Source organism: Ambystoma mexicanum, chromosome 13 (genome assembly GCF_040938575.1).
Source record: "Ambystoma mexicanum isolate Mex_15411 chromosome 13, UKY_AmexF1_1, whole genome shotgun sequence".
In the NCBI taxonomy this organism is placed as follows: Eukaryota; Metazoa; Chordata; class Amphibia; order Caudata; family Ambystomatidae; genus Ambystoma; species Ambystoma mexicanum.
This window is the reverse complement of record NC_090938.1, coordinates 37,146,140-37,170,888: the sequence shown is the minus strand read 5'-3', so window position 1 is coordinate 37,170,888 and position 24,749 is coordinate 37,146,140. Positions and strand designations below refer to the sequence as shown.

The 24,749-nt window shown below is 47.9% G+C and overlaps 1 protein-coding gene across 2 annotated transcripts in view; it reads right to left on the bottom strand.

The window, feature by feature from the left end:
• MDM4 (MDM4 regulator of p53) overlaps window positions 1-24,749 on the bottom strand; it is a 169,802-nt gene that overhangs the window by 21,727 nt on the left and 123,326 nt on the right. For both annotated transcript variants that reach the window (XM_069633115.1, XM_069633116.1), the window contains exons 8-9: window positions 19,668-19,831; window positions 3,202-3,366 (exon numbers count right to left, since the gene is read on the bottom strand). In XM_069633115.1, coding sequence (XP_069489216.1) covers window positions 3,202-3,366; window positions 19,668-19,831 — 329 coding nt within the window. The remainder of the gene's footprint in view (window positions 1-3,201; window positions 3,367-19,667; window positions 19,832-24,749) is intronic.

The following is a 24,749-nucleotide window of genomic DNA, read 5'->3' as shown; positions in this document are numbered from 1 at the left end:
TCCCCGTTGATCGGATGAAGAATCGGTGGAGCTTGAGGCTCTTTTTGAACCGAAACGCTCGAGAGCAATAGCACATGGATCCCAACACTTGAACGTGCGGTAAAAATCTGAAGATGGCTGCCAGAGGCGGGGCTTAGGTAGAGGGCAGTCATTGGCTGTGGTCAGTATGACGCAGAGATCAGTGATTGGTTACTACTACGAAAGACAGATCAGAAACGAAACTGATACTGGTTTTTTCTTTACCAAGGATTCCCAGCCTGACGACGGGGAATATTCATGAGCATGTGAATCCATGCCAGACGCCATGCTGGAGAACGTGCGATTACAGAGGGAAATCGCATAATCCCACCATCAATGTTGAGGAGGAGAATAATGGAAATTGCTCACGAGGGCCATGTGGGCCAAGGCCTCACTAAGAGAAGAGTGAGAGAAGCATACTGGTGGCCCAACATGTGGAGTGAGTCAGAGACATTATTTGAGGCTTGTACTGCCTGTGCAGTTAGTGATAAAGGAAAAAGAACACAAACACACCTTTGCAACCAGTGGAAGTACCAGTTTCTGTATGGTCCAAATTGGTCATTGACTTATCAGGCCTGTTTGAGGGTCTAGAGCCTCAAAAAATCTACTTCATAGTGTTAGTGGATTACACGTCAAAGTGGGTAGAGTGAGGAGTGCCAGAAGGAACAGTTATGGCATGGAAGGTGGTGAAATTCTTGGAGGTTTTCAACAGGGAAGGTGATCCACAAGAATTAATATCAGACAATGGAAGTCAATTAATGTCCTCTGAAGTGCAAGATTTCTTGAGGGAAAGAACCATCATTCACAAAACAGCAGCACTTTATCATCCTATGGCCAATGGTTTGGTCGAAAGGATGAATGGTTTTATAAAAAAGGTATCATTCAATTAGCGGTAGTCAACACATTGACTTGGAAAGAAACACTCAAGGAGGCATTGAATACGTATAGAGCCATTCTTCACTGAGGAAGAACCATTTACACTAATGAGAGGTAGAGCAGTCACCAACAGACTTAGACCTGCCTGCCTTGTGTGGAAATAGAATGCAATACATCGATTTGGAGGAAACTGTGAGGAAAGTAAGAAAAATAAATCGAATATAAGAGATACTATGATACCAAGAACATGTATCAGAGAACAAAGTTGTCAGAGGAGATTGGATCAGAGTAAAGGAACCAAGGAGAGTAATGAAGGGTGAATTCAAATATCGACTTCCACAAAGAGTGTTGAAATGTTCGGACAAATCTGTTTTTGGAGGATGGCAAGAAGTGGTCTTGTGAGGACATCATACAGGCAGGACAAATCAATAACATGCAAGAAGTAGTAATGCAAGAGAGTTCCGGGGAGATGCAGGGTAGTAATCTTGTGTCAAAGAACAGGAAAACTGTGCGGAAATATAATGATTTCATTTACTACTAGAAAACATTATGGAGCCAAGAAAAACTGCTAAGAACTGACTGGCTTGAAAATGGATTAACATCAATCATAGCCTTTAAAAAAAAAAAAAAAAAGATAGTCATATTTCTGTGTAACTCAAGTTATTGACCTGGTTACCAAGTGTGACACTGTCCTCACAATTGTTCAAATGTATTAATTGATAAGATGGTTATAGATGTGTGGTTGTTCAATTGTTCTCACATACTATCTTCCGTTTTGTTTTTTCAATTCTATTTTTTATTTCTATTTCACTTTTCTTTCTGAATAGTGTAGAAAGGGAGATGTTATGATGTGCACTGTTCTATTGTCTAAATGCGGGTTTGCACTCTGTATGATGATCGAATCAGCATTCGAGAATCATACAGGAAGCTAGTTCGCCAGTTGAGGTCCCATCTACCTGGGGACTCCTAATCGTGAATAAACTTACGAATAAAACACCACTAAATTGTGTGAGCAAGCAATTTATGTTCTTAACAAAAAGCAAGCGCCAAAAGTGGTTGCAGCATGACTTAGTGGAGGAATGCCCGATCGTGCAGGAGGTCTTGGCGAGGTCAGTGCCGACGCCCCAGATAGAAAAATAGCAGGACCGCGCCCAACAGCGCAGGACAATGCACACTGCCCAAAAAAAAGAAGTGAAGGACAGTGCCCATTGCCCAACAGGGCAAGACAACATCCCCTGCCCAACCTCAAGGCGGCAGTGCCAGGATCACTGAGATGGGGCGGATGGCATGATGGACCATAACAGGGAAAGCAAACGGTGCCCAACAGAGCATGATGGCACAATTTATTCAATGTTGCTCAGCTCTGCGCACCTTGATATGGTGGTAGATCCCTTGCTGGCGGAATGATGGCAGGGACATTGGCATATCCATCCAAAGTAGCTCCTGTGGGGATACTGTGGACTATGATATAATGGACAGACCCTGCGACACCAAGATAAATCAGCTATTACTCGCAACGGCACCGGATGCCTCTGCAATAGATACTACAGCCTGGCATTCCTTCATCTGCACCCAAGCCCCATCTTAAAGGTCCTTGCCCGCCACACTGGCAGGATTGCCATAAGCCAGCGTCTACTGAACCTTCCCTGCTCTCAAGCAGGAAAGTCATTTAAACGCCAAAGCACATTCATGTACAGCTTCACAATGCACTGGTTTCTAGAAGTGCCACTTCTACATGGCTATGAGGCGTGATCTACCAGTCTAGTTTTGCTCTCCAGCCCTTCCCACTATGAAATGTTTCCAAAATAAGCACATCAAAAACAAAGAACTTTTGCTGAAAACCGATTGGTTTGTCCATCTCCAAACAACCACTTCCTAGTTTCAAATATGTAAAATAAGCAGCATTTTGGCCAGTGGGGCAGCTGCACTTCATCACAATAGCAAACCAAGTTGTGAGGCACCTGCACATCACCCCGATGTTTGAGTGAAGCAGGACTACTCCCTCACAAGCAGCCTAGGTAGGGGGTTGGAAAATGTTCCTTCATGTGTTAGATCTGCTGCCAACGCACACAATCTTGCACAACTCAATCAGAAATGAAGCACCGTTTTACAAGCTACTGCATCTGCCTCCTACCTTACAGGGCTTCTTTGCTGGGTCAAGCCGAGATCTAGTGTGGGCAGGGCAAGAAGGCACGAGCATACATGCAACTGAAGCTTTCCCGAGGCACTGCCAACCCTAAAAGATGTTGGGAGTGCCAGCAAGGCCACAAGAAAAGAGCAAAGAGTAATTTGAACATGTGAACTTGCCTCTTTGCCACTGTCCTTGCCTTCTTCAGCTGCCAACTCTTCATCGCTGCCACGATCGGAGTCTTGGGTCTCCAGTTTCATCTCCTCGTTACAATGGTCAGACCCAGCTTCATTCAGGAACCACAAGTCGTCAGTGGTGTCCGAGACCACAGCTGTATCAATGTCCTAAGGAGAGCGGAATAGTGTCAGCCATCAGATTACAGTTCAGAAATCTCCTCAGGGCCACGTGCCTCATGGCACCTCAGTCTTCCACCTAGCACGACAAACTAGTGCAGGTCTGGCACAATGTACTCACCCACTCACACTGGCGAGGAGATTTTATGAAGAACAAGTGCCATTTGCATGGTACTCATTAAACAATCTTAAAACAATATTTACTTCCAGATGCCAAAAATGACTCACCACATTCCAGGATGGGGTGCATTAATCGAACTCCAGCCATATTTGGGGAAGTGCTAAGTGGTTGTAACTGAGTAGATAGGAAAAGGATATGTCACTAACAGTATTTATTCCATCGAGAGGATATTGGACACCCTGAAGAGACATGCAAATGTGAACCACTTGAAAGGATATGGAAGCTGCCTGCTCCCACAATGCACCTTGCTGTCAGAATGCTTTCTTTTTCAAGAGATGTATAGAGTAGTGTCTTGAATTCATTCTGGATACCAGGGTGACTTTGGGGGTTCAGAAATCAAACAACTAGGATGGTGGCCAGGATAACAAGAAACGTCACTGTTCTTGGGACAGTTCTTGATGAACATTGAATAATACAGCAAGCCAAGGGTTTGCTCTTGCATCATAGGAGTGTGCATAGACTTCCAGGTAGCTGCTTTACACATCTCGAAAGCGATGGTCCCGGGGAGGGCAGAAGTCACTGTTGAGCTCACTGTTGAGCTCCAGGTCTTCCTGGAAGGGTCTTCCTCTGGAAACCAGCACGAATTGCTTCATAAGTCACCAACTGCGTGTACACTTCCTAATGTCTCCGGTTTTATCTAGAGTATACCAGAACAATATTGACATTGAAATTATACAAACTCCTCCGAGAGGATCAGGGAAGACAAAGGTACCAAGAATGAAGCTGGTTAATATGAAAATCTGACGCCACCTTCTGAAAGATGGATCAGCTCTTCGGGCCACATTGTGAAGAAAGAAAAGGCTTGCAAAATACAGAACCAACATTTCATTTACCTTTCTTGCAGAAGAGATGGACATGCAAAAACAAAAAAATACTAAATGCCAGATTTAGGCTTGGGCTTGAAGAAGTAGGTAAAGGCGTTGTTGGGTGGTCGGGGGGGGGGGGGGGTTTAGGAGGCGCAATGGATGAAAACTAGTGCAGGAACTCTTCCCTGCACTTTAGATCCCTGCACTTTAGATCATCGACTTAGGCAGATGGCTACTCCTCAAATATTAAGATGGTCTTCGGTGAGCTGGTCAGTGTCTGCACTACCGGCAATGGAGATGTGTAGCATTTCATTATGGGTCCCAGAAGCCTATGGCAAGTGGTAGAGGATGCAGTGGGTTTTTAGGCCGCATGGCCAGCACGTTACTTCGCTTTTGCAACAAGTACTCAAACTCAGGAAGGAATTCACTAGGAAGAGAAACCGATGCCTTCTAGGTTACATAGATCTCAGTCACAGCTTCTCAACCCACTGAGCGATGTGAAATTCACCAACTGGCTCCCTCATCTGTCCCCCGACCAGTGGCAAGGAACCACAAGCACCCTCGCTGCTACTCAGCCTTGATTCCTGCCCGTTTCAAGCTCGGTTTTACTTTTAAACTATACTGTTTTACCTAGAAAAATGGGTGATATTTTATTTGTATCGCGCCCATACACAAGTGTTTCAGAGTGTGACAAGGCAAGGGGGGATGGGAACAGGGGAGAACAAAACAACGATCTTACTAGGCCCACTGACATTGAGAACGCGCAGATGCATGGGAAAGGGGAAAAAGTAAAGTGCATGGAAGAGAGGAAGAGTGCAAAGTGTGGAGCACCAACAGATAAATCATAAATACAAATAGAGGCAATAAACAGTGGTAGTGTAGCCAGCAAGTGCTGTGTTTAAGGCAGCAGACTGGGTAGGTCGTGGGAGACTGTATGGGTACAGATACAGTCCCCGGTGCAAGGGGTGGCCAGGAGGGAGTGCAGAAGGGTGGCCGGGTGAGCAGGTACCTGGGCCCAGGGGACAGAGTGGCCAGGCGCACAGTGCCACGAGAGAGCAGATCAGCAGGGGGGAGGGGGAGAGAAGGCAAAATGGGAAGGTCTTGAGGTGCTTCCAGAACGGAGATGGTTCTCAAGTTTTAGATTGGCAGAGAGGCTGTTCCAGAGGGAGGACCCAGATCTACCCCCAGCTCGTTTCTTTAAAAAACAACTGGCCCTGAGGGAGTTCGAGGTAGAGGAGCGAAGGTAGAGGGAGGTATTTGCGGAGGGATAGCTGAAGGTATTTTGGACCCAGTCCCCAGAAAGCCTTGTGGACAATGCAGAGGGTTTTGAATGTAATCCTTGCATCCACTGCGAGCCAATGGAGAGATTTCAGAGATGGAGAGATACGATCCCATGGCTTGAGGCCAAGGACAAGTCTCGCAGTCCTGTTCTGGATACGTTGCAGACGGCGGCGAGTAAAGGCAGGTAGATTTACAAAGAGGCTGTTACAAGAGTCCAACCTAGAGAGAACCAGAGCTTCGGAGACAGTGAGCTTCTGGGGGAAGGAGAGGAAAGGCAGGCAGTGTACCTCCGAGGAGGAAGTAGGAAGTTTCACTTTTTAGAGACCTCTGGAGTCAAAGATGAGCCTGAGGCTTTTAGCCTCGCGGTGGGAGTAGGAGGGGGGGCAAGGGAGGGCCGCCAGAGATTGAGGGTGGTGAAGGTGTGCCTATGAGGAGGATCTCCGTCTTGCTGGCATTCAGACAAAGATCATTGGCGGCACACCAATCTTGAATGGCAGTTAGGCAATCCGAGATGAGAGGCAAAGGAGGTGCCTTAAAATGAGTTGAGTGTTGTCAGCATAGCACTGGAAATTTGAGCAGAAAATGGCAATGCAGTGGGCGAGAGTTGCCAGGCATTGGTTGAAAAGCCAGGGTGAGAGGTTAGACTTCTGGGGAATACCACAGGTAGAGAGGAAGATAGATGATAGGAAAGACCCCAGTTGGACCTGGGAGGGTCAGAGACGAAAGAGGTCAGCCAGGCCAGAGCTTGATCGGTGATATCCAGGTTATTACGGAGACGGTTGAGCAGGATGGTATGGATGACCGTGTCGAAGGCAGAAGAGAGAGAGTAGGATGACAACAGAGGGAATGTTAAAGTCAAGGTTGGAGAGATGTTCAGGATAGCAGTTTCCATCCTTCTAGCAGCTCTGAGGCCAATCCAAGCTCTCCAGTAATCAGTCATGTGAGTAACTAATTTAGTACTGGCTTATTTATTTTCTCTGCCTTTTGGAAGCTAGAAATACAAATTCAAGTCTCAGAATAGAAAAGGAACGAAAAAAACAGGAGCAGAAAAGAGTAACATTTAAAAAGCGACTAATGGCATAAAAGGACCCAGGTTCCATTGAGGAGCAGCTGCAATAAAGAAAGACAAACCAAGAAAAGAGCACTTTCAATGCAATGTGGAAAAAAATGCTCATTTTCCTTCTGAGAATATGGGAAAATCTTCAAATAAAATGTCCAAGTAGTTTTCCACATTTCTACTTAAGAAAAATGACCAACATCTGCTTTTTAGCATCTATGTAGGAGGTTTTTGAAGTGAAGGTAGGTGTTTCTGCCTTTGTTACAGTCTCCCTTTTGACCCCTTGGCTGGGGGCATGAGACCAGGTAAGGATGCCCATGCTCTGCACTGGTCATGTTGCAGGCATTCATATCATACCAGCGAGTGAGCTTGTAAGGAGCCCATGCTCTGCACTGGTCATGTTGCAGGCATTCATATCATACCAGCGAGTGAGCTTGTAAGGAGCCCATGCTCTGCACTGGTCATGTTGCAGGCATTCATATCATACCAGCGAGTGAGCTTGTAAGGAGCCCATGGTCATGTTGCAGGCATTCATACCAGCGAGTGAGCTTGTAAGGAGCCCATGCTCGGCACTGGTTATGTTGCAGGCATTCATACCAGCGAGTGAGCTTGTAAGGAGCCCATGCTCTGCACTGGTCATGTTGCAGGCATTCATACCAGCGAGTGAGCTTGTAAGGAGCCCATGCTCTGCACTGGTCATGTTGCAGGCATTCATACCAGCGAGTGAGCTTGTAAGGAGCCCATGCTCGGCACTGGTCATGTTGCAGGCATTCATACCAGCGAGTGAGCTTGTAAGGAGCCCATGCTCTGCACTGGTCATGTTGCAGGCATTCATACCAGCGAGTGAGCTTGTAAGGAGGCCATGCTCTGCACTGGTCATGTTGCAGGCATTCATACCAGCGGGTGAGCTTGTAAGGAGCCCATGCTCTGCACTGGTCATGTTGCAGGCCTTCATACCAGCGAGTGAGCTTGTAAGAAGCCCATGCTCGGCACTGGTCGTGTTGCAGGCATTCATACCAGCGAGTGAGCTTGTAAGAAGCCCATGCTCGGCACTGGTTGCGTCACAGGAATACCAGGGAGGAAAGCTCTAAAGATAGTTCACAGAAGGTTAAAAGGACAGATGGGATTAAACCCGGGGTCTCAATTTGAAGAGGCAAACTGCTGCTCTGGCTGATGTTCAAGGCTCTGCTGCCAAATAACCAAGATTGAGGCGGCTCTGACTCTTCCAGATGCAAAAGACCAAAGGTCCACAGGGGGAGCAGTCTGCCCAAAGGGACTCAATAGCAATGTGTCAGAGTCTAAAGAAACGCCAAAGACGTGCTTGCCATCACAGCAAGCATGAACAGTGAACACCATGCCATCAACGGTCACAACTCCAGCATCAACTCCACCTCATATGGGCTGATGTACCTCTGACGAACCAGGACTGCAAATTGCTTCATCGAGAACTCAAAACCACCCTCACAAACACCAACCAGCATGCCCCAGTAAAACAGCGCACCCTCAAGCCTAAACCTTTGGCACCCTGGTACGCTCAAGTACTCGACCAAACAAACCACTAGAAAAGAATTGTCAAAATTCCTGCAATGCATCCGACCTTGCTCTGATCCAAAGAACTCTGCTACACAGAGGCGACTGATCATTACTACCATGGCCAACTACTACCAAAAACACCATTGCCAAGGTTAATAATGAAAGCAGAGCCCCCTTCAAAGCCATCAAGCACTGAATCAACTCTCAGCACGACCCACTCGTAGCACACTTCATCTAATCCACCACCATCAACTCTACCTTCATCAACAAGATCAACTTGAACGGCTGACGGACACGAACATCACAACCGACAGCACACTACACATCCCATCGCGCAAAACCACAACTACCTGGACAACTTTCAACACACTATGGAAGACCTCACTGCCACCTTAGCACACGCTAAAGGCCACATGTAACGCAGATGGAATCCTCCATCCCTCCTTACTATAAACCCTGCTTACTGAATATCTCCTCCCTTACCTGACAATCAATAGCTCTCCAACTCAAGGTACCTTCCCCTCGACCCTCAAGACCAAACAAATTCTTCCACCTCACGAAACCAACATTGAACCCAGACGACTACCACCCAATTACCCATCTTCCCTTTTTAGGCAAGTTAAGATGAGCAGACGTGTAAGTTACTGATATACTCCGCCCCCTCATCTGTCATACTGGACGAATAACTAAGACTAGCATACCTCAGATGTGGCAACAAACAACTCTTAGAGGAAACTATAAATGTGGCAAGTGTAATGAACGCCCACATTCAGAAAACGGGAAAGACAATAGAGATGCTAAATGGAACCACACGTCATATTGAAGAATAAATAAACTAATACAAAGTTCGTAGTGTACGGGATGAAATGCATCCGTTCTAAACTATACATTGGCAGTATGATCCGTCCCTTAAAAAATAGAATTTGAGCACTTAAGAACAATTAGTCACAAAGACTTAAGATACTCTCTGGTATACCATTTTGAACAAGAACATAGCCATGTCAAAATGGACAACAAAGTACTTTGGCATAGAAAACATCTGTCCCATAGTAAAATGGAGGATAGCGTGATGACGTGAGCGCGTAATCGGGAAAGCGACCGCATCATCACGTTTACTATAAAACGGCCATTTTGTTTCTAAAGCGGTTATCTTGTCGAGAGGAAAGACTAACATCTAGGGACCCCGCTTCAGAAATACAGCTAAAAGCACCAGGAATCCAAACTAAGCGAAATAGAATGACCTAGATACTACATTTGAGAAATCTCATTAGACAATACCCTAATTCGGAAATTATACCCTATCCCATTAGGTACGGATATGAAAAGTATGCAAGATAAACAGCCTTTATTACAAACAGACCAACCAAATTTGGCGTGATATATCGAGATACTAAATTAACATTGCCAAGGTGCAAAAGTGAGCAACGCAATTGGCTGCTTGTAATGTTATGTTCATATTAAGCAACCAAATGAATTGAATAGATACGATGCACAGACCCGTTAAGAAAACCAACCTATCATGCGGGACTATGCAACAAAGAGCAAACAATGTTCAATGAGCCAATTTTCTACTGTTCATCTATACTATGCGTAGTTAGAACGTTTTGAGGCTTGCCTACCACAGAGGAGCAGCCAATTAAGTACATAATACATGGACTCTATAGTAGATATATTCCCCTAACCAATCCCAAACCGGATTGGTTTTATTATTTGCCACGTAGGATTACATCACAGCCGACGCAGATCTAGGTATAAAGCCTTTGTGTAATCAATCTGCATTGCGAGTGTGTGGACTACAAATTGTTGTTCGCCAGATTTCCCTACTTTATTCAACTGATAATAAAGTAGTACTTTGCCATAATCGAGTCTGTCCAGTCATTTGGGTCCAATACTGTTTATTATGGTAATCCCATTCTGCACCTAGATACTCCCAAAAAGTGCTACTGCACACAAGATCCTTGAAAAAGCAGTAGCCACAGAACTCCAAAACAAAGGCAATACCTCCTTCAGCACAACCAACATGGCTACAGACCCAGATGCAGCACAGACATGCCTACCATCAAAGTGTTCAACTGTTCAACCATACCCTTAAAATCCTTGATAACCATGCTTCCCTCAAGTTTTCCTTGTCCCCTCAGCAGCATTTGACACAGTAGACCAGACACTCGCCATCAATCTACATTGCTGAGGGGGAGGAATACACAAGCTCGTCGACACCAGTTTGTACAAATAGATTCTTCCAGATCACAAACTCAACCCATCACCTGTGAAGTCCCGCAGGGATCCAGCCTGTCCTTTGTGGTCCTCAGTCTTTACATGAACTGCTCTGAACCCTCCTCTTTCCACACAACATCCACTAATACGCAAATAACACGCAGCTCTACTTAAGATATCCTCCATCGAAGACATCCAAAGGCTCAAGGCCAGCCTCACGTTGATCCAGTCCTAGATGTCCAGTGCTTACCTGAAGCTCAACCCTGTAACGCTCACCTGATTCTCGCAGAGGCGCCGGTCTTGACTGGGCGACTACCGTATCTTCAAAGGTGATGTGTAGCACCCGGTTGGCTCTTTGGGCTGGACCTCTGTGCACTGTATGCCTGACGTATAGAGTAAGATGTCTGCAGATAGAAAATATGGGGTTAATGAACTGGGGTTATTGGGGTGTCCCTATCTCTTTCCTCTTCTCCCTCCTGTAGACCCCCAAAGGTTAACGCTCTCACCTTAGGTAAGTGAATGCCGAGCTCTCCATCTGCCTCGGGGCAGGGTGCTGTAACCAGTTTCTTCACTGGATAGGTAGCGCAGGCCTCTTGACTTCAGAGGACTGCTGTCCGTCGTTTACTGCACGAACGGTAAGTTTCGAGTCATTCAAATGTCTTTAATGTCTTTATTAATGATGTCTCTAGTTTTGCAGGGTTCCGGCGATGGCGGATGACGGGCTGAAGTGAGTTGAAGATGGAGCCGGTGTGATGAATAGAAGCGCCTGGAAGCACCTAAGTAAGCGCTTGTTGCCTGCTTCACGATGCGCTCTAACTGTCTTTTTATTTTGCAGGTACGAGTTCGGAGCGGCTGCAGGGTGCCGGAATACCCACTGGATTAGAGGTGGAAAGGAGTAATGGCACGTGAGTATTAAAGTTCCCCAATGTCTTTAAACGCACCTTGTTTTGTCTTTCAGATGCGGGATGCAGCGCCGAAGGCCTCCGGAGCGTGCGAAGAGATGGTAAGCTTTTGTCTTTCAGATGCCGGAATGCAGTGTGAAGACCTCCGGAGCGCACGAAGAGTAGGTAAGCCTTTGCCTTTCAGATGCCGGAATGCTAACCTGTTCTTTCTTGTCTTTATAGGTGTTGCTGAAGACTGGATTCAGGATGGTAAGCCTTTTTCCTTAGGCCCAGGACCGGATGCAGAAGACACGATGAGCGTTCTGCTGCAGAGGTTGCAGAATAACGCAAAGCAAGATTCATCCACCGGGTGTGGTTTAAATAGCCTCCTGTAGTGCTTAGGTGTCTCCTTCCACAGCCACGCCTAAGTAAGAAAAGAGTTCCTGGTAAGAAAAGAGTTCCTGCCTTCCAGAAGAGTTCCAGTGTTCTGAATCTAGGGAGTGGCTCCAGCCCCACCCAACAGGAAAAGTAGTTCCAAACAGAAGAGGATCCGAGGCTCAACTGGCAGGCAAGTAAGCAGCATGGTCTGCTGCAGGTAAGTCCACCCAAGCATTATGAGCCCGGTGCTTCCAGCGCTGGGACTGGGCATAATTATGAGCCTGGTGCCACTGGCGCCAGGACTGGGTCCAAAAGGTCCCAATTGGGACTGGTTGGCACTCGGAACTTGGGTTATGGATCTGCTTCCAAGGGAGTTGGGAAAACCCTGACCTTTTGGAAGCAGAGATCATGACAGTACCCCCCCCCCCCCAAGGCCCATCCCAAACCGGGCTTCTCCGGGGGTTTTGGCTTGTCAGGAAATGTTCGGTGAAATCTTTTGATTAGGCGAGGAGCGTGGACATATTCAGCAGGTTCCCAGGATCTCTCTTGGGGCCGTAGCCTTTCCAGTCAATTAGGTAGAATAGTTTAGATTTGGAGATCTTGGAGTCCAGAATGCTTTTGACTTCAAACTCGAGTTCTCCATCAACTAGGATAGGTTTTGGAGATTTGGTTAGTCGGGTTTGAGGTTGCACGGGTTTTAATAGAGAGACGTGGAAGACCGGATGTATCTTCATGTGCGGGGGCAAGTCCAACTTGACCGCTACTGGGTTTACCATGGTAGTGATGGAATAGGGACCAAGGTATCTTGGGTTGAATGTGCGTGGCCCTTTTAGAGATAGATATTTGGTGGATAACCAGACTTGATCCCCTACTTGATAGTGAGGGGCTTCCTTCCGATGTTGATCTGCTCCTTTCTTGTATTGTTCTTTAGCCCTTTGAAGGTGAGAAACAGCTTCCTTAAAGGCTTGGGTGATTGTAGAATGCAGGTAGTCTACTGCTGGTGTTTCAAGATCTTGGAGGGGATCCAACTCCGAGGTTCAAGGGTGACTGCCGTACAAAAGAAAAAACGGGGTTTTCCCAGTTCCCGAATGGACAGAGTTATTGTAGGCATACTCGGCTATCCAAAGAATATCTTTCCAAGTTTTTTCAGTTTGTTGCAGCATGCAGCGTAAATACTGTTCCAGAGTTTGATTGGTCCTCTCGGTTTGTCCGTCGGTCTGAGGGTGGTGACTGGTCGATAGTCTCACATCAATTTGAGCCGACCGACAGCAACTTCGCCAAAAATGAGAAATAAATTGACTACCTCGATCCGAAATTAGAACCGAAGGAAAACCGTGCAGTCGGACGATGTTTTCGAGAAATTCTCGGGCCAGAGTTGCTGCTGTTGGCAAGCCTTTGAGCGGAATGAAATGCGCCATCTTGGAGAATAAGTCCACGATAACTAGAATCGTATTGTATCCGGAGCATGGAGGTAGATCGGTGATGAAGTCCATAGAAAGCGTATGCCAAGGGCGAGGTGGGATGTCAATAGGGCGTAAGAGGCCTGCTGGTCTTTCCTTTTGACTCTTGTTTTGGGCGCATACTCCACAGGACATTATAAAGTCTCTGATATCTTTTTTCCAAGACGGCCACCAGAAGTAGCGCTTGATCTTTTCTGAGGTCTTGGCTATACCGGGATGACCTTCCATTAAAGAGTCGTGATAACAAGAAATTACTTTTTTCTGTAAATCTGTGCTGGGTAGGTATAATCGTTCTTGGAAATACAATAAGTTGTCCTTTACTGCAAGGTCCTTTCCCTGCAGATGCCAATTCTGTATGTCTGCTGGAGTTACAAGTTGCCTGGCTTTATCCTTAACTTCCTCTATGGATTCTGTGGCGATTACACCCAGAATTCTTTGTTCGGGAATGATTGGTACAGGTTTAGGGTTGATCAAGTGTTCTTCCACTCCCATCCGAGAAAGGGCATCGGCTTTACCGTTCTTTGTACCAGGTCGATAGGTAATTATGAAGTCAAACTCGGCAAAGAATAATGCCCAACGGAGTTGTCTAGAGGATCGGGCTTTTGCGGTTTTCAAATATTGCAGGTTTCGGTGATCCGTAATCACAGTAACGGTGTGTCGGGCCCCCCAGCAGATAATGCCGCCAAGCCTTAAAGGCAGACTTGATAGCCAGAAGTTCCTTGTCAGTAATCGTGTAATTGACTTCAGGAGGCGAGAATTTGCGGGACCAAAATGCCACGGGATGCAACCGATTGGTTACCGGGTCCTTTTGTGATAGAACTGCCCCCATGGCAAGGCTTGAAGCATCAGTTTCCACGATGTAGGGGAGTTCGGGGCGAGGGCGTTTTAAGATTGGTGCAGAGATAAATTTAGTCTTCAAATACTGGAAAGCTTGTTCCGCCTCGGTAGACCATTCAAAACGTTTGTTTTTCTTTAACAAGGCAGTGATGGGCTGGACTATTCGAGAGAACTCGGGGGATAAACCAGTGGTAAAAGTTAGCGAAGCCTAACATGCTTTGCACACCTTTTACGGAGGATGGTGATGGCCATTTGAGAACTGCATCGACCTTCTTTGAAGCCATACGCACTCCGCCAGGTGATAATATGAATCCCAAGAATTCAACTTCAGTCACGTTGAAAACACATTTTTCCAACTTAGCGAAAAGTTTGTGTTGACGCAATCTTTCGAGGACCATTTTCACGTGTTTCCGATGTTCAGATTCCGATGAAGAATAAACGAGAATGTCGTCGATGTAAACAACAACACACACATCTATGAGCTCTCTGAGGACATCGTTCATAAAATATTGAAAGGCGGCCGGGGCATTGCAAAGTCTGAAGGGCATGACCTGATATTCAAATAGCCCATACTTGGTGCGGAAGGCCGTCTTCCATTCATCACCCTCTTTTACTCGTACCAAGTGGTAAGCTCCTCCAAGATCCAGCTTTGTATATATGCATGCTTTTCTGACTTGGTCCAGGAGTTCAGGGATCAAAGGCAACAGATATCTATTCTTAACGGTGATCTGGTTCAGGGAGCGATAATCGATACAAGTTCTAAGGTCTCCTTCCTTTTTTGGAACGAAGAACAAAGCTGAAGAGGCAGGGGACTTGGAAGGACGAATAAACCCATTTGCCAGGTATTGATCCAGGTATTGTCGAAGGTGAAGGTTCTCAGGCTCGGTGAGGGCATAAATTCTACTACAAGGAGGAGTAGATCCAGGTATCAGGTCTATCTGGCAGTCATAAGACCTATGAGGAGGTAGAGAGTTAGCCTGCTCCTTCCGGAAAACATCTTGGTATTCTAGGTATTCGGGAGGTAACTGGGGAGTCTCTGAAGAAATTGCTGCCAGTGCCACACCAGGTGGAGGGTGACAAGTAGAGACACATTCTGGAAACTGGACCGTTCTTGCTCGCCAATCGATCAGAGGATTGTGTTTCTCTAACCAAGGTATTCCTAGAATAATCTGGAACTGAGGGGCCTTGATCACATCGAACACGATCTTCTCATGGTGTCCATCTTGACTTACTAGCGTCACCTCGAGTGGTATGCGTTACTGGCCCGGAGGCTATCTCCGTACCATCCACCGTAGTAATGACGTCCTTTACAGCCTTGGGACAAAGAGTTAGATTCATCCTCAAAACCATTTCATGATCCACATAATTGCCGATGGCACCGCTGTCGACGTAAGCTTCAATTGCATGTAATCGATCCGGACTATCAGGGCTAATGAGGACCATAGGTATCACGAAATGCGAGGTCACGGAAGTGGTTTTCACGCTCGGCAAGAGGACCTCTATTCTTGTCGGGCGAGGTTGTTTCCCTGCTCAGAGTTTGTAACTTTGGTAACTGCAGCTCCTACTGCCTTCTTGGCAGGTTTCACCGGACAGTCTCGAAGAAAGTGCCCTGAGTTTCCGCAATATAGGCATAATTGCAACTGTTTCCTCCTTTCCCGCTCCCTTTGTGTTAGAGGACCTTTCAGACCCCCTATTTGCATGGGTTCCCCGGAGTCTACTCCTTTGGAAGGAGTTGGCGGTTTGGAAAGTACTCGAGCATCAAACTTGGAACGATCGGCCTTCCTGTTCTGCAGCCTGTGATCTATTTGAACGACCAAGTCTATATAATCCGAACAGTCTTGTGGGGGATTCACTACTTGGGCTAAAACGTCTTTGAGCTCTCCACGTAGACCTCTATAAAACAGCGTAATCCTTTTGTCCTCAGGCCATTGAGTTTCCACTATTAGTCTATTGAAAGATGCAATATAAGCCAAAAGGTCTTGATTACCCTGTCGCAACGAAAGAAGCTCATTGTCCAAGGCCTGCCCCTGTGAATGTCTTGCGAACAGTTTTTCCATACTAAGCTGAAAGGCTTGAAAATCATGGAGAACCGGATCATCTTGATTAACTAGAGGGATCGACCAGTCTGCCGCATTGCCACTAAGGTACGAAAGTACAAAAGCTACTTTAGCTTGATCAGTTGGAAAGGCTGCTGGCCGGCATAAGAAGTGCAACCGGCACTGATTGATAAATACTGCAAACCTCTTTGGGTCACCAGAAAATCGTTCGGGCGGAGCCAGAGGTACATTCCCAGGTAGGTTGATCTGCACTGGATTCATAGAGGCTGTTGAAGGAAGATTTGCCCCTGATGCGGGTAACGGGGTCTGTCCGGCTTGTGACTGTAGCACTTGTCTAGCAAGATTGTCTGTTCTCTCCTTGGAAATAATTAGTTCCCTTCTTAGAGCATTCGTTTCCCGACGAGCTGCATGCACTTCTGCCCTCAGTTCCCCAAGTAACCGGGCTAGGGGGTCAGTATCCGAGGTTTCCATAGCGCCTGGGTGAGAGTTTTGCGGTAGGCTTTGCGTTCTGTAACGCTCACCTGATTCTCGCAGAGGCGCCGGTCTTGACTGGGCGACTACCGTATCTTCAAAGGTGATGTGTAGCACCCGGTTGGCTCTTTGGGCTGGACCTCTGTGCACTGTATGCCTGACGTGTAGAGTAAGATGTCTGCAGATAGAAAATATGGGGTTAATGAACTGGGGTTATTGGGGTGTCCCTATCTCTTTCCTCTTCTCCTCTCCTGTAGACCCCCAAAGGTTAACGCTCTCACCTTAGGTAAGTGAATGCCGAGCTCTCCATCTGCCTCGGGGCAGGGTGCTGTAACCAGTTTCTTCACTGGATAGGTAGCGCAGGCCTCTTGACTTCAGAGGACTGCTGTCCGTCGTTTACTGCACGAACGGTAAGTTTCGAGTCATTCAAATGTCTTTAAAGTCTTTAGTAATGATGTCTCTTGTTTTGCAGGGTTCCGGCGATGGCGGATGACGGGCTGAAGTGAGTTGAAGATGGAGCCTGTGTGATGAATAGAAGCGCCTGGAAGCACCTAAGTAAGCGCTTGTTGCCTGCTTCACGATGCGCTCTGTCTTTTTATTTTGCAGGTACGAGTTCGGAGCGGCTGCAGGGTGCCGGAATACCCACTGGATTAGAGGTGGAAAGGAGTAATGGCACGTGAGTATTAAAGTTCCCCAATGTCTTTAAACGCACCTTGTTTTGTCTTTCAGATGCGGGATGCAGCGCCGAAGGCCTCCGGAGCGTGCGAAGAGATGGTAAGCTTTTGTCTTTCAGATGCCGGAATGCAGTGTGAAGACTTCCGGAGCGCATGAAGAGTAGGTAAGCCTTTGCCTTTCAGATGCCGGAATGCTAACCTGTTCTTTCTTGTCTTTATAGGTGTTGCTGAAGACTGGATTCAGGATGGTAAGCCTTTTTCCTTAGGCCCAGGACCGGATGCAGAAGACACGATGAGCGTTCTGCTGCAGAGGTTGCAGAATAACGCAAAGCAAGATTCATCCACCGGGTGTGGTTTAAATAGCCTCCTGTAGTGCTTAGGTGTCTCCTTCCACAGCCACGCCTAAGTAAGAAAAGAGTTCCTGGTAAGAAAAGAGTTCCTGCCTTCCAGAAGAGTTCCAGTGTTCTGAATCTAGGGAGTGGCTCCAGCCCCACCCAACAGGAAAAGTAGTTCCAAACAGAAGAGGATCCGAGGCTCAACTGGCAGGCAAGTAAGCAGCATGGTCTGCTGCAGGTAAGTCCACCCAAGCATTATGAGCCCGGCGCTTCCAGCGCTGGGACTGGGCATAATTATGAGCATGGTGCCACTGGCGCCAGGACTGGGTCCAAAAGGTCCCAATTGGGACTGGTTGGCACTCGGGACCTGGGTTATGGATCTGCTTCCAAGGGAGTTGGGAAAACCCTGACCTTTTGGAAGCAGAGATCATGACAACCCCTGCAAGACTGAATTCCTATTGCTGACCAACACCACCAAACACCCAGACATCCAGACCTGGTTCCAGTATGAACATCGAGTGATTCACACCCCAGCTGGCCTCTTGTGCCAAGTCCCTTGAGTTCAACACCGACCGACAAACGCTACATAGCACGCAAGACACAAACTGCCTGGTACCAGCTTTCTCTTTTTGGTGGAAAATCAAAGCCTTCCCAGAAACGTCAGATCAGCTGGCCAAGCCTCAATCCTCTCCCACCTGGATGGTGGCAATTCCCTTTTGGAAGGCTTTCCGGGGACTACCCTGGCACTGCTGAAATGTGTCCTGCATGCTGCAGCAAAACTCATTAAAGGACTGCAAATTTGACCACTTCACCCCGACGCTCATCAAACAACACTGGCTCAAACTGCAAGCCTGCATCATCTTCAAATCCTGTTGCATCATCTATAATGGAAGTCCCCAAGCTACCACACTGAAAAACTGAGTATCTCCGGAGGGCCTGCAATCCACGAGAAGTTAGCAAATGTGCAGCCTTGACTTACAACAGAGCAGGAGAACTAACCTGAAGACCAGCCTTCTCGGTCTATGCTCCAAGACTCTGGAACCTCACCCCCCTCCCCCATCAGCCCTGCCCTATCACTTCAGGACTGAAGACATTCCTTTTCAAGGAATGGCTCCTCCTTAACACCTAGGTCCACACACCCCTGCACTCCCCACCCTACCCGAGACTCTGATCTGCTCCCCCCCCCCCCCCCCAATAGCTTACTGCTCCTTTTTCTCTGCGTTCTTCCCTCTAGGTCTGCCCGAAGCTCATGGCGAAAGAGTGAGGTTTTACAGTTTTAACACAATCCAAGGCTTTCTATCACTTTGGTTCCAGGATCCTTGCAACTCATACAGGAGGCATTCCCAGCGTCCTCTCAGATTATACAGAAACGGGGAGGTTAGGGCACAGGGCCTGGGAAGTTGGTCAACTATTCCTATGGAGTAATGGATACACCCAACTGCTGACATAGGTACACACTAAAATAATTGATGCTTGCCAAAGTTAAAGCCCCTTTTCACCTAAACCTACCTGTAGAGGAAAGAGACGCAGCAGCGAATGAGGGGGCATCAGTAGTGATGCACTCAGATGGAGGCAACCTTCAAAACCAGGAAGGTTAGCAAGGAGGCCACATGTATATGAAAAGGTGGCTCTGGTTGTAGAGCAGGAAGAAAACAAAAATGCATCCCGTTTCCCAACATTTTAAAAGGAAGCGCACGAGCGGTGCTCGCCATACCTTTGGGGAAAACGGAGTGGTAGCTGGATTATTGCTATGCTGTGAGCCAAGGAGCAAGAATTGCATTCATTCATTCTTAACGTTGGGAGTAAGGACTTCGGGAGGGTAAACTTCCTTGTTCCAGAAAAACAATTTAAGAGATTCAAATTACTTTTGTTTTAATACCCATGTTCTTTTTAGTTACTTAAATCAAACTAATCCCTGACTGGACTTCAGATAAGAAGCCACAGCACAACCCCCCTCTGGAGAGGGTGCAGCTGATGTAGTTTTTCAGTACAAGTACACATAGCAACAAGTGGCAGACGGCTGAGGGGAGCAAAAACAGTGGGTACACATTTGTTTGTAGGCTTTGGTTGTACATGGCATTCGGGATAAAGTATGGACTTGTTGTCTCAGACCTTTTGGAAACATACCTGGTTTGTTGGTATATCCGTTGACCCGTTACTCAGGGGATCATAGCTATTCTTCAGGTTCCCCAGGAACCACCAGGGCAGGCCGGCAACATCCCACTCTTCAAACACAAGCTCCAGCCTTGGTTGCTTGCTCAGTGGCTGCAATGGATCTTCAGCTTGGTCATCTGCAAGAACCAAAAAACAAAAATCACGGTCAGCAACCATTGGAGAAGATGCGTGCCCAGTACCATGAGGAAGCCCAAGATTAATTTCTGCGGTAGTGCAGAGTGTAGAGTGTAGAGCAACCTACGCCAGATGTTTACAGTAATCAAAGTATATACTCCATAGTGCTGGGGAGGCATGGCCACTGCAGACAAGCCAACCCTCCCCTCCTTCCTCATGGTCATACCACAGCCATTACACATTAGAACCAACAAGATAACTAATTGCCACTAGACCTCCTTTCCGCCCCACGCAACAGACCCCAAAACCCTTTCATATTTCTCACACCTAAAGCTGAGGTTATGCCACCAGGATCCATAGCCACGCCTTAGCATCTGCCACCAGGATCCATAGCCACGCCAAGCATCTGCCACCAGGATCCATAGCCACGCCAAGCATCTGCCACCAGGATCCATAGCCAGGCGGAGCTTTCCTCAACTTCTTCTGAAGCCAAACCCTTCTCTACAGCTCAGCCTATGCAGCTTAGTGCCCGCCCCGGGAAATACAGTGCATAAAGTATATGAAAGATGGGGCAACCCAAAAGCAGGGCATTTTACATAACAAGCCAACTGTTTTATCACTGGCGTGCAATGGGGGGGTGGGGGGAGGGGGGGAGGGGAGGGGGGGAGGGGGGGGTGGATTTTGAGGGTCAGGATATCAAAGCAATGGGGGAAGTGGATTTTGAGGGTCAGGATATTAAAGCAAGATGAAGAGGGGCAGAACTTCAAAGATATGAATTGCAATGCAGCAAAAGTGGGAGGCTGCACTGGGTGGACAGGCAGCAGTTAGGCAGATGAGGGACTGGGAGCGGAGGTGGCCCAGCGAAAGAAGCAGGAGAGAAAAAGTAGGCCCAGGCAACAAACTACTTTGCAGGTAAAAAGTATGAAGATGGCAGTACTTTGCATCACCCTACATGAAGGCAGGTAACAGTTTAGCACTTTCCTCAAAGAACTGTTTGAGTAGTCCAATGTCCCCCAGGCCATGTTGCCCCTCAGCAACCCTTTATCCTGCCTGCCTGGATTATTTCATACCAACCAATCAGTCAATCGTTGTAAATTACACCTATAGGAATTGCTACAAAACACAAAGGACAGCAGTGCAACAGCTCAATTAAAAACACATTTTGTTTTAAACGTGCATTGGGAATGTTTTTACAGGCAGTCTCGCAGATAGTGCCAGGCAGCAGACGTGATAAATTGAACGTCATTGTCAGAGGACCCCAAGATCATGAGCCACAGCAGATTTGGTTAGGTCCGGAGCAAAGAAGAGTGGGTGTGGCCTTACAGGGCAGGAATCGATCAGCTCATGGCAAGTTGAGCAAACATTGAGGTAGTGGCATCCAGGGACCAATGGATTAGAGAGAAGTTGGTGATGCTGAGGGCTAGCTCAGGGTGAATGATCGAAGCAAGATGGAAGGAGCATTTTGGGCAGACATAAGGAGGAGAGCAGTTGAGCAATACAGTAGTAGGGAACAGAGGACAGGGCCCTTGCAGGGTCCCTACTGGTAGTGGAGAGGACCACCGCAGGATCCCTACCGAAAGAGGACCCTTGCAGGATCCCTACTGAGAGAGGAGAGGCCAGGACCCTTGCAGGATCCCTACCGAGAGAGGAGAGGCCAGGACCCTTGCAGGATCCCTAGCGAGAGAGGAGAGGCAAGGACCCTTGCAGGATCCCTAGCGAGAGAGGAGAGGCAAGGACCCTTGCAGGATCCCTAGCGAGAGAGGAGAGGCAAGGACCCTTGCAGGATCCCTAGCGAGAGAGGAGAGGCAAGGACCCTTGCAGGATCCCTAGCGAGAGAGGAGAGGCAAGAACCCTTGCAGGATCCCTACCGGGAGAGGACCCTTGCAGGATCCCTACCGGGAGAGGAGAGGAAAGGAACCTTGCAGGCTCCCTACAGGGAGTAGAGAGGAAAGGAACCTTGCAGGCTCCCTACAGGGAGTAGAGAGGAAAGGACCCTTACAGGATCCCTCCCGGGAGTGGAGAGGAAAGGACCCTTACAGGATCCCTCCCGGGAGTGGAGAGGAAAGGACAGGACCCTTGCAGGATCCTTACCGGGAGTGGAGAGGACCGGACCCTTGCAGGGTCCCTACCGGGAGGGGAGAGGACCGGACCCTTGCAGGATCCCTACCGGGAGGGGAGAGGACCAGACCCTTGCAGGATCCCTACCGGGAGGGGAGAGGACCAGACCCTTGCAGGATCCCTACCGGGAGGGGAGAGGACCAGACCCTTGCAGGATCCCTACCGGGAGGGGAGAGGACCAGACCCTTGCAGGATCCCTACCGGGAGGGGAGAGGACCAGACCCTTGCAGGATCCCTACTGGGAGGGGAGAGGACCGGACCCTTGCAGGATCCCTACCGGGAGGGGAGAGGAAAGGGCCCTTGCAGGATCCCTACCGGGAGTGGAAAGGACCCTTGCAGGATCCCTACCGGGAGTGGAGAGGAAAGGACCCTTGCAGGATCCCTACCGGGAGTGGAGAGGAAAGGAACCTTGCAGGATCCCTACCGGGAGGGGAGAGGATAGGAACCTTGCAGGATCCCTACCGGGAGGGGAGAGGAAAGGAAACTTGCAGGATCCCTACCGGTAGTGGAGATGAGGAATAGGAACCAGGGTTCCAGAAGAATGCGCAATGGTCTAGATCAGGAGCAATTTCAGTAATGGAAGTGTCCTGAAAGATGAGAAGGAAGAGTCTCGAAGAGAGGCGTCACAGCCAGAAGAGATCAAGCATGACTAGGACAAATGAGAGGTTATGTGCCGAGAACATGGTAGACATGGGCAAGTGCTCTTTCTGTGGAGTCTCTGCTAAATAAAGTGCGTTGTGGGGTTCCCTTGTCATGTTTTATAGGTTGCTAAGCTTTAACCCCTCTTGCCAGTTTCTCCGATTCTTTGATTGTACTTTTTTTAACAGATTTGTAGCAGTCAAAGTTACTCAGTCGTTGCAGCCCTTTTTCAAATGTTGTGTGAGGGCCCAAAGGGCATCCTCCCATCTTCTCCCCTTGGATCCTCCTCAAAGGTGGCCAGGGAAAGGCCATTGCTTTTGGATCCCGATCCTGGGGTGGACATGCGAGGGAGGATCACCTGGGTGGAGGGACCTTGGGGAGTGGGGAAGAGGAAGGTGAGGCATGGCACCCCTCACCCATATCAGACTACACACTCCCCTGCCTTTGAAGGCGTCAGTCTTTCCCTCTTTCTCACACACACAGTCCCACATTTATATTCCTCTGGGATGAGGAAGAGGCAAATGGGAGTTATGCACACTTCCTCTCACGGACACCACTCTGGTATTGAGGCGAGGAATAGGACTATGGAGCACCACTACAAGGGCCAGGCATGTCCCACTAATAAAGTTAACTATGCCAAAGCAAACAACTTGCCCGTGCAACCAATTGAGAGGCTGCAGGTGCATAAAAAGAGACAGGCAAGAACACAAGGAGGAGAAACCTGCCTGGGTAAAGAGACCCACCTCGGGAGAAGGACGCTGCAATCAGACTTGGAGCAGGCTGGAGAGGAACTAGTGTAAAGGACGCAGAGTGCTGCAGGGGGGTGAGCAAGACGCCTAGGCCTGAGCAGGCCGCAAGAGGGTCGAGAGCCCTGCGGTGTGTGTCCCCAGCCAGAGTTTCGGGACACAGAAGACTCCATTGTGCCACCGGCCGCAGCAGAAAGGCTATACACCATACACCGGTGAGTGACAGAGAGGGAACACTCATGCTGAGGCGCTCCAAGGGCTGGATTAGGGCAGATGAACATGCTGATCGAATGTAAACCTATAATTAATGGGTCTGGAAACCGAATAAAAGAATTCTGAATACCCAACAAGCTGCAAAGTACTTTTTGAATTATTGAATACCCAACTAAGGAAAATATATGTAAAGTATATGAAAATACCACATGAGTGAGGAAAGATGTGCCATTTATGAACAGAGTGAAAATGGTAATACGCATTGGACAATGTGAAAGTATGAGCAAAGTGAAAGCCAGTAATGTGAATCAAGTGGAAAGCGAATGATCAGAACTATTGGATAGTGTGAAAGCAAGGTGGTGAAAAGGAATAAACACCACAAAGTGTGTGAAAGACAAGTTGCGGCAGAGTCAAGCAGAAAAGAATTTGAACTAATTACACAAGTTCAGAGAGAAAGCCTGTGGTGGCAAGGAAGTCCAATGAGAACATGCAAAGAGAACAAAGTGCCAGCCAAGGGTTATCGCTTGCGTGACCGGTAATGGCTGGACCGTATGGTCCGACAACTGCGCCTAGACCGAGGAAGCCTACTTGGAGAGAACCCAGGAAAGTAAGATACAGACGCTGTTTTGCCTGTGTTGAAGTGATTGTAGAAAGGAGAAATCTATGTGAACTGTTGAACGGCCTGAAAGGTTGCAAAGTTCATTCGGACTCATCGACAGCGGAAATGTTTGAATTGACTGTTTTTGAAGATGAAAGCGCTGCCTTCTTGGGGAAGGGAACCCGAGGCCTTTTGCAACCGTGTTGAATTTAAGGGGAAGTTGAAAAGCAAGCCAGTAGCTGGAAGAAGCTCAGAACATAGTAAGAACACTTTTTTGGTGCCACATTGTATATTTTTAGTTGTGAAGGCAACGATAGGTTTTGGACACAGACTGACCTTAACATAATGTCAAAGACTATGACATGCGCTACTCACCCTAATGGCATTTCTGATTGCATCTGCTTAGATTCACATGCTGTGCATAGTCCGACATCTAGTGGTAATCGCAGAGTATTGCATCTTTCGTCGAAGAATGAAAGGGGACATGGCCGTCACCAACACTATCCCCTAACGTGATGTGCAGTGTACCCAAGATCCCTCACACGTCGAGGTCCCTCTGGTTGTTTTTTCTTCCACGAGGGAGCCTTATAGTCAGCGTGAGTGAGT